General features: G+C 35.5%; 1 protein-coding gene across 4 annotated transcripts in view; it reads right to left on the bottom strand.

Moving 5' to 3' along the window:
* Positions 1 to 442: 442 nt before the first annotated feature.
* The window catches only part of LOC128997921 (DAZ-associated protein 2-like), a 30,618-nt gene continuing 20,103 nt past the window's right edge, over positions 443 to 10,957 (bottom strand). For all 4 annotated transcript variants that reach the window (XM_054423752.1, XM_054423753.1, XM_054423754.1 and 1 more), the window contains exons 2-6: positions 9,852 to 9,920; positions 6,847 to 6,962; positions 5,667 to 5,849; positions 4,864 to 5,067; positions 443 to 3,656 (exon numbers count right to left, since the gene is read on the bottom strand). In XM_054423752.1, coding sequence (XP_054279727.1) covers positions 4,885 to 5,067; positions 5,667 to 5,849; positions 6,847 to 6,962; positions 9,852 to 9,920 — 551 coding nt within the window. In that variant the 3' untranslated portion in view covers positions 443 to 3,656; positions 4,864 to 4,884. The remainder of the gene's footprint in view (positions 3,657 to 4,863; positions 5,068 to 5,666; positions 5,850 to 6,846; positions 6,963 to 9,851; positions 9,921 to 10,957) is intronic.

Raw genomic sequence — 10,957 nt, 5'->3', positions numbered from 1 at the left:
AAGGTTTTCACTCGGTATGCCTACTCTTGCCATTCCTTTAAATATTAAAAAGCTAATGGCAATTTCAATGTTTTAAATGAAAATACCTTTTTAAGTTTAAGTGCTTAACTCTAAGTTAGCAAAAGCATAAGATGCTTCTTTTGTTTTTATTTTGTGTGAATCGTTCAGGGTTATACATATACATAAAAGTAGGCCTAGTACAGAGTAGGCCTCGGTAAGAATATATATTAGATCGGTAACACACTAGTTTTCTCAGCAAGACCAATTCAAATCCATCTTTTACTGAAACAATATTACATACAAGCATATGTTTATAAAAAACTGAACTTTACTTGGAACCAACAAACCCACATCCTGGCCATATTGGTCAACAACACACTCTCACAGCAACCTAAAGGAGTCAAGTATGGTGGATATTAGGGATTCAACGGATAACAAACTCTTTGGAATATAAACAGTTTATTATAGACTTTGTGCATATAATAAATCCTTACAGGTTTTGCCTAATGTTTTTTGAATTACTTGTATTTTACTTTACATTCAATTTAACAATTTACGTAATCTTTTTTAGGATTTTTTGAGAGGATAGCAGGCTTACCTGAATGGGAAAGAGTCCAAACTGGCACAGGAACACAAAACTTTACACTGTATACACAAAACATTAGATCACCTTATTAATACACATTTGAATCACTTTTGCCGTTTTTGGGTCCAATCCATATGGAGGGATACCATTCAGCATGCAGTAGAGGTACCGAATTGCTTTCCACATATTTATCTGCCGTTTAATATCCTGCTCCCTCTTGTGAGGCAGTTATCGTTTCAAACTGTCAATATCATCGATGCCACATTCAAGGCATCCAGCCAAAAACAATCGCTTGTCTCTTTCTGACCATTTGTAGCTGTTGTCTTCGGAACTTTCAAACCCAAACGTATTTGGAACTGTTTGAATCCTTTGGCTTCCCCTTGTTGGCTGCACTTGGACTGACGGGACATTTCTTTTACTTGTTGACTGTGAATCTGGTTGTTTTTCAGCAGTAAACCATACAACTCCTTCAGATGGATTTGAAGTTGAAGGTCTGGCTATAGACCATTGTTAAAGACCAGACGGGAGTGATCTGCACTTGTTCACTTCGTTACTTAGATTGAGACTGTCATCAACAACTTCTACAATCGAATCGAACAAGATTTGATTGAAGAAGTTTTTCATGACAGTCTCAATCTAAGTAACAAAGTGAACGAGTGCAGATCACTCCTGTCTGGTCTTCAACAATTCTCTATAGCCAGACCTTCAACTTCAAATCCATCTGAAGGAGTTGTATGGTTTACTGCTGAAAACAACCAGATTCACAGTCAACAAGTAAAAGAAATGTCCCGTCAGTCCAAGTGCAGCCAACAAGGGGAAGCCAAAGGATTCAAACAGTTCCAAATACGTTTGAGTTTGAAAGTTCCGAAGACAACAGCTACAAATGGTCAGAAGAGACAAGCGATTGTTTTTGGCTGGATGCCTTGAATGTGGCATCGATGATATTGACAGTTTAAAACGATATCTGCCTCACAAGAGGGAGCAGGATATTAAACGGCAGATAAATATGTGGAAAGCAATTGCTGTAAAAAAAATTAAAAATTAACTTTCATCAGACAACGATAATTTAAATTACGATAAAGAGAAGATTAAGAACCTCGATGAATGGATTGAAAATGTCAGTAAAAATAAAAGTAAATCAGAAGGAAGTGATATGAAGGCTTTTTTAGATTATTTCTTGATAATTGCTGAATATGGAGATCTGCCATCAGTGGAGGAATGTGGAGGAGTTGATCCCAGGGCCATGTACCGGTACCTCTACTGCATGCTGAATGGTATCCCTCCATATGGATTGGACCCAAAAACGGCAAAAGTGATTCAAATGTGTATTAATAAGGTGATCTAATGTTTTGTGTATATAGTGTAAAGTTTTGTGTTCCTGTGCCAGTTTGGACTCTTTCCCATTCAGGTAAGCCTGCTATCCTCTCAAAAAATCCTAAAAAATCTAGGCCCTTGTGCTCTATGCTACACCCTTAATTTACGTAATCTGTCTTTCAAACAATAACAATTGTGCTTTGTGTTTCAGTAAATCGAGTAAACTTTAAAGTAATGATTTGGAAGCCTTAAATATCAATATGAAAACATTTGTCTACTCCTGTCAGAATGATAAATAATAGACATAAACTACTCCAAGTTGTGACAATGATATTAGTCATATAAGAAAAACTAGGCTTAAATTCTAATATGAACCGTCAATAAAGTTTAAGTCAAGAATCAGGATAAAACATTAAGATAATACATAAAACATTGCCTACTAAGTATTGACAGTCAACAGTTGATTACGAAATATATTTCAACTTATCATCAAGAGAAAATATCTGAAATAATCAGAAAGAAAAAAAGATTCGCAATATTTTGATCAAAGTATTTGTCTATAATAAACTTATTTTTTCAAGAAATTTTTGATTGTCGCTAAGTAATACAATTTTTTAAAGTATGGTTAATGATATAAAATAAATTGAGAGATAAGGGTATAGTAAGAAATCCGAAGAAACCAAATTGTCTTCAGAAAATCAAATCATCAAACATGTTGTCTAATGTGTAAGAAAAAACTGAACAGAAGTTGTAGACCACTCCATCTATGGTGATCATTTTAGCTACAGATTTAAGTAAGACAATTTTATGTCAAGATTTAGATATACTAAATTGGGCTATTGTACAGGACAATTACTAGCACTATTGAGTTACAGTAAATTTGCCCCACTTATTACCTTGAATCTTCAGTTTATTGAATATTCACAGAATATTTCATTACTGATGGTAAAATGATTTTTTTTTTTTAATTTACTGGGATCTGAAATAAAAATCAGACTGTTTTGAGCTAAAATCTATAATTTTAATATTCGGTGGCAAGAAAGTAAAGTATTTAAACTAATGAAAAAGCGAGGTTCAGTCTTTTAAGGTTTCAAAAGACTAATATAAAATAATAAAAATTTTATTAAGGAAAGTCTTCAAAACAAGGAAATGACATTGATTATTACTGAATGAGCCACATGATAAGGAACTCGACTTAGGGCCTCAGTTTTGGAATTGAACCCTTAATTGATCAAGAATTGAAAATGATTATGGCAATACAAGAACAAATTAACAATTAATTGCACTAACCGTAGTAAACAAACTAATACGTAAGCACTAACTGTCTTATACACAACGTCTACAAAAATCACATAGAGGAAAAGTAACTATTCTTAGGTACAATAATTAGAAACAATGATCTGAACTGAGATCAAAACACTGGACCTAGTGTACCTCAAGGAATAAACATGTGAATCATAATAAATAAAATTAACAATGAAAGAAACAGCTAACAATATCAAAGTTATCGAGTAACATAAGGTATGTATCGCACGGAGATAAGAATGGAACAATTGTATTAACAGAATTCAGTTTGTTACTTAACAAAAGACAAAATTAAACAAACTGACAACGAACGAGAATTACAATAATATTGCCTACACTTATAGGGGCAGAAATATAATGGGTAACTTATTACTCCAATGTTTTATGTTATTTATTATGTTAATTTCATCTCCGTGGATAGGCGCTCAGTGGATTCGTCACCGAGTAGCAACTGTAAAGTAAAGAAATCAACAATTAAAGAAAATATGCTTTCGGTCTTGAGTTTTGGTTACAACAATCAAGACAAATCTTTTGTTGCATTCAACAAGGTCAGATTGAGAGGTTTTACTTGAATATCGGTATTTGGGCTTTTTGACCAAATTCATGCAAAAGGAATGAAGCAGTAATTAAAAACAGCAAACTGGAGTATCCTGGTGGACCAGGGATAGATCCCTCTCAATCCTGGCTCAATAAAGAGGTTATATCATTCTGTAGGAAAATGGCAAGTTCCTTCTAATTTATGAAAGTTTTTTGTAGTTAAGGTTTGTACTGTTCCAATTGTGATGTATTGTAAAATAATACTTTGCACGTGTGATAGTTGGTGATTTAGGTTTTGATGGAATGACTAATGTTGCCACTTTATACAGGATGAGTCATATTGTCAATTTCTCATAGTTAGTGTCCGTAATATTATATTACGTTACTAGTAAGTGGTGTTTTACCGAGCGAGCACGACAGTTCCTGTGCGATTTTCGTGCGAGTATGGTAAAGCTTACCAGGCAAGTAACGTACGATACTTTACATCATAAGACACATAAAAATTAGTAAATTTTAAACTCATAACACAATTTATTTAGGACTTAAAATATATTAAAATATTTCTATATTTTAGATAATAAAATAGGTCGTTGCAATTAGCTGTTTATTTCATCAGCTGAGTAAGTGCACGGTAAAAAGGTTTTACCAAGCACTGCGTTACATACATTACAATACTTTTCCATGTGCAGGCACGGCAAAGGGCAACTTTCCAGCCTATCAATTAGGATGGAAAAGTACCTGTTTCTGTGTACTATGATGTAAAATATCATACTTTGTACACTTGATTGTGTGTTCATTAAACTTATCAAGTGCACTAGGTTTGGTCTTCTTGCTTCTACTTCTAAATTCCTGTAATGTAGTACTGGGTGGTAAAAAAGCAAGTTCAACTACCGGTACTTAAAAAAATGATAATTACCAACACACTTGGCAAAACTAAAGTGTAAGCTTCCCCAGCCATTATGTTAAGGATACTTGAGATCTACTTTTTTAGTATTGAATATTATAGCCAGTTACTCAAATAAATGCCAACCTGGCATTACGTTTTAATAGTCTTTATGTTTAAAATCCATAACAAAAATAATGTTCTTTTAACTAAAATGTAGGGATAACACCTTGCTTACCTGTTCTGAATGTTTGTCAGACTACCAGAACGTGTAGCCTCCATCGCTGCTACCGCTCAAGTAAGTCCCTTTCTTCTGTGAAAGAGCTACATTATGACCAGCCATAGCAGCCAGCTGAGCAGCAGTGGGAGGAACACCAGGGGGGGTGGGGGGAATCACAGGCTGTGCGATCCCATCAAATCGGGCTCCTCCATCATAGCCGCTCTACACAACACAAGCCTCTGATGATTGTCAATACATCAACATCCTCTTTTGCGATCGTAACAAAATTTATGGGTATTTCCTACAATCATGAGACATTATCGTCACTGCCCAAGATCACGGTTAAATCATGAATATGTAATGTGGTCTTGTAGATATCATTAGGGGGTTAGATGAAAGGTATTATGAACATAATATAATACCTTTCATCTAAACCACTCCACTTCAACATCCAACCCAACAAGCAGGCTTACATACTTATTCATATATAGTGTATATAAGATAAACTGAAACTGTATTTTTTGAATTCTTACTATTGGCAACACTGACTCAACAAACTCACTGGCCACCATTTTGGACATGAAGAAAACTCTCTCTTCCTTAGTTGAAAATGCTGTCAGTAACAGTGAAATATTCTAACGTTTTGTGTCTATATTTGTAAAGTTTTGGGTTTACTGTGCCAGTTTGGACTCTTTCCCATTCAGTTAAGCCTGCTATCCTCTCAAAAAATCCTAAAAATCTAGGCCCTTGTGCTCTATGTACACCCTTAATATTTTATTTTGATGATTTAAGCATTCTTGCTTTACGAGTAAAGTACTTACAGGAACGACAATCGTGGGCCTCAGTTGAGCCTGGGGGTAAGAGTACGCCAGCGGATAATATTGCATCGGGCTGTACGCGGCAGCCGTTGGATACCCCAGATATTGGGAGTAGCCCTGTGAAGCATACATGGAAGCTGCTGCTGCTGCAGCGGCTGCGGCCGCGGCTGCTGGAGCCCCGTACATCTGCACAACAAACATAAATCTCATCACCACTTCCATAGTAGTAACACCTGGTTATAAGGTAAGGTAAACTCTCCTGCCTCAATTATAACCAGAGGAAACTAAGAATTAAAATAATATAGACAGCGATTGCTTTTAATTAGTTTTTAAAAGGAGGATCAATAAGAGGATTCTCAACTGAAAACATAGTGCTATTTACTTTCTTTCCGTGTCCGGAAATTAGACTTCGCTTTTCCAAAAATTAGCTACCGATATGGTTTTTGTCATTCGCTCATCTAATGTGCAAGACTGGTCTAGGCGTGAACAGATCAGCAGATGGCCAGGAAAAAGTTTGTGTACTAGGGTTGGTTTCAAACATCCAGTGACAATCTGAGCCATGTCATTGACTGAAATGTCAACCTTTTTTGCATGTGACGATGCATTCCATACTGGTGCAGCGTACTCCGCAGCCGACACACTGAGCGCTAAAGCTGAGGTTCTGAGGACATTAGGGTTAGCACCCCAGCATCTGCTGGTGAGCTTCCTAATGAAATTATTTGTCGCTGAGACTTTACCTCTTGTCACAATACAATGCGCCTTAAATGTCAGTGTGCGGTCCAGTATGACACCAAGATATTTGGGTGTAGGACAATGCAGGTTACAACACAGCACAGTGCTTATGAACCAGTATACAAGTCCGATATTAAGAGGGGATAAGTTTGCCTAGTTTTCAATCGAGGTAACTCAAATAAGTTATGGGATAACATAAGGTCCTTGAATTTTAGTTATTTCAATCCATCTATCTACCACCGTTCCTCTCATTATGTAGGTTTGCTGCAGCCGGGGTATTCTAATACACAGTAGAAATTTAGTGGATCCCCAACTGTTGGGATCATGTCAAGGAGAAAAAATAAGTTAGTTTGGCTAGCCTATAATAATAATAAATTAAAATCAATTTATTTTAAATAGCATTTTACTTCCACAATCCAACTATTCAGGTCCCAATTATAACTACACACACCTGCTGGTGGCCCACTATGGCCGGGTGAGCCAATGCCTGGTCGTAGGTTGGAGGTGGGCCCTGGGCTGCCGCGTACAGTTGGGCCTGTCCAGGGAACATCCCGTAGGGTGTTTGTACTAAAACAAAACATACATTTCAGATCAAGAGATCCCTGACAAGGAAACAATATATACATCACTTATGGCCTATATAGAAGTGCCTTGGACTCTTCCTCACGCAAGTGCAGTCTTGTGAGCAATATTTTTTCGATTCAAAAACCAAAATTCCACTGTTATATAATTGTACATTTATTGGAAATTATTAACCTTGAATACACCAATGGTACTTTACAAACAGAACACATTTTAGGGTAAGAGATCCTAAATACTAGGGTTACAAAACTATTATTACACTTCTAACATTTCTAGTAATCTCTCTTGAAAGCAATAACACCCTAAAGAACTATGGTGGAAATAATAATATTTTTATAAAAGAGAGCAAATTTACCATCTACCTGCATAGAGAATCTTCCTGAATAACACTCAGGAATTAATAACGGTAAATAGTATGGATTTGAGGACAAATGATGATCCAATTTGTACACATACAAAGTTGTACAACATTGTTCATTTAGCAAACAAATAAAGGTTGAATTTAAAAAGAACCGGAGAAAAGAGAAAAAGTTTACAACATACCAGACAGATACAACAAAAGAACATTCTTTAGTTTATTTAAAGTAATCGGATGGACTGTGTAACTTAAATTGTAATACAATGAGCTAAAACTATGTATCATTTTCCATTATAGTCTAATTGAAATCTATGTTTTTTAAGGATCAAGATTAGTTTCTGAGGAATGTGATCGTTGTTTTGAATAATCAAATCTGTGAAACAAAAACCGAGCAAAGTTGAGGATATTAATAATTAGATTGTTTTTCTGTAGGCCCAAACAGAATGGAGGGGAGGACCATCAACACAAGTCTCGTAACATAACTCGCCCAAAATTGCATCTAATTTGAGATAATTTTGCCTTAAAAATTTAGTAAACATTTAACCAGTAGGACTAATGAACAATGCCAAATCTACAGGGTAGTATGAACTAATACTAAAGCAGTAAGAGGAGTCGGGAAAAAACTTATCCCTGATATATTTATTTAACGAATAATGGCTAAACATACCACCTCATCAGAAAATCCTTTCAGGAGTTTATTATAACACCGACATCACCAGGCTAACAAAAGGATCAAATTTTTGAGATGTCATCAGAATAAGTTAACATTTTACACATAACACAAAAACTATTACAGGTAGGCCTATGAATTACTCGTGTGTATATAACACGTGTGGAGTTATGAAAAACCGCTGAAACTAATGCTGCAAGTTTCTCCAAACGATACTACTGTACTTGTAAAGAATTGTCTGACGAGGTTTGTTAAGCCATTATTTGCCATAAAACACAATCCTGGGGCTAACAAAATGAATTATAACATCTATTCAACTTATCTGTCAGGCAGGATCCATCCTGAAGGAAAGTGGGAGGATATGGGAGAGGAGGCACTTACTGGGATGAGGTTGAGGATTCCTAACATCAACAATAACAAATGATCCGTCTTGATTGTACCACTTATAATAGTACCCGATGTGTTTCATTCGAGGTCTCATTTCACCACTCCTGATTCGACGTTGCAAATTATCTCGTCGCCATCCTTAAACATGTCAGTTGGAACTCTAACATCGACAATTGTTGAAAGTTAAGTTAACAAATTATTATTGAAAGCTGAAAAAAATTCTCAATTGTTATAAGCAATTCCGATGCTTAAGTTGGCTGTAATACAGAGTTTTATTTCTGACTGATACTGTATTTTTCCATATTAAGTTAAGTTTTTAATTTAAAACTTTAGCTACAAAAATATTTTCCAATCCAAAAATCTTTTTAAAACCCTGACATATACCACCGACAGTGCCATCAGTGGTCTCTAAAATTTCACTGTGTGCCACCGGTGGAAGTCTACTACTAGTAGTATATAGTAACAGTCGTTACTATAGTGATTATACAGTAAAAACAGTGTTTCTGAGAGTGGTTTTACAATGCATTCATGATTTTAGAACGCACATGAAACATAGATACAAGTCAGATATAAGGATTAGATTCTGGTTTCGATACATCCCCTTTAATTCATTTAGACGTATCTCAGTTTTGGCAACTTTTCAGAAGGGCCATAAAACAAAACATGCCCTCTGTTAACTTTCGTAATGAGAATCCCATGACAGATAGAACCTTAACTTTTGGTAACCTTATACATTAAGGTCACCAAGGTGCACTGAATGTTTAAGGTGCACCTTATACATTCTTTACATTATCTTTAAAAAAAAAAATACTTTTTTGAGATACGCTACTTTGTGGGAACTTTTATCAACCATTGCTTAGTTACGTCACCAAATATATTATGGATATATTTTTACATTTATGCTGAAATATGTCTTTAATCATTATGATTTACTGTGATAAATTACATAAAAGTGACCACCTTGGACAAAGTCGTGCACCTCTGATCTTCCTACATCACTTGTGCACATTTATGTCCAAACACTGTATGCACGTCCGTCAACTAGAGATGGCCTTCAATAGCGGTTGACGACAGAGCCACAGAACACCACTTTTACTTGATGGTCAATTTTCCTTCACATTTTTAAATACTGTGACGAGACTAATCGTCCCATTTGGTGGGAACCAGAGAGAAAAGTAAAGGAATAGGAAGAACGTCAGTTTCAGATTTCAACTAGCTCGTTTGGCTGCAACGGAAGTTTGACAGCGTCCTTAATTTTTGGATCTCTCATATAATTAATTCATGTACATTTTCCAAGAAAAAGTATTTTGAGTCAAGGTTGAAAAAATCCATAATTATGGACTTTTAACGTAATTAATTTAATGTGTACTGAATTTAATTACTTAAAACTTCAACTAAAATGATAAGAGAGTAACAGAATACAAGTCATGTAATGAATTACACTGAGAAGTATGTTTACCTGCATACGTAGCCGGGTGAGGTGGAGCCGGAACATACCCGGAAGGTGGGGGCTGATTAGCGGGGAAAGCTGTAAACAACAAAACCATCAGAACACTCCCGAGGTAACATTGTGATTGACACACTGTGTTCTGTATGACTCAGAGCCACACATTACATTTGTTCTCATGGTACGAGAGGTTTGATTGAGTCACACAGACACAGTGCATCACACAGAGTCGGAGATGTCGTAGATAATCCCTCCGGTGTACCTCTGTGAGGGATTATCTACAGTCTCACCGACCCACCACCAAGTAGATCTCTCAATAAAGCGACAGATCTGAACCAGCCTACAAACACTCTACAAACAATTGTGCATATAACACATGGTCATACAAAACTTACCTTAGTACAAACCTATCCGCCAACAGGATGCTTTATTGATAGATCTACAGAACCTTCACCCCGCCACGAGGGAAACATGTTAGGAGAGGGAGAGTATCAAGTCCATCGATAAAGTAAAAGAAATCGAGGCTCGAAACTTTGTCTTAAGTATAAATCGCCAAAGATGGAGGTTTCACACTCAATTATAGTAAATTAAGACTTTTATAATCGTATAGGCCTATTATTTTCTTATCAGATTATATTTGAGAAAAACAAAGCTGCCTATTACTTTACTCTTAGGTCTTAAAGAAAGTGAAATATTTGAAAGGAAGAAAAACTACATCAAGAAAAGAAGAAAAAATAACCCCAACATCCCAATTGTATTTATTTGACACTTCACTACTTTTTTATAATTGAAAAATTGTGAAAACTTTTTATTTGGATAAAATTTTGATAAGACAAAGAAATTGGACTCCTTGAGACTTCCAATGGTTAAAAACATAAACGCCTAAATCGTCCCCCTTTTCGCTTTGCGTTAACATCAACAAAACCATGCATCAATAATAATAACTATACCGATAATATTACCATGCATTACTATATAAGAATAAACTTAACACTTAGACAAAAAGCAAACAATATAAAGTAAGAACAACCAAACCATAGCCTGTAGAAAATATTTTTGAACTTGTTAAGGAATATTTTAACAAAACAAATCTCACAAATGTATGAGTCATGTCCTAG

This window comes from Macrosteles quadrilineatus, unplaced genomic scaffold (assembly GCF_028750875.1).
Source record: "Macrosteles quadrilineatus isolate MER2022 unplaced genomic scaffold, UCM_ALF_1.0 Scaffold_7__1_contigs__length_78375512, whole genome shotgun sequence".
Lineage (NCBI taxonomy): Eukaryota > Metazoa > Arthropoda > Insecta > Hemiptera > Cicadellidae > Macrosteles > Macrosteles quadrilineatus.
The sequence above is the reverse complement of the archived record's forward strand: the minus strand, read 5'-3'. Positions and strand labels throughout refer to the sequence as shown.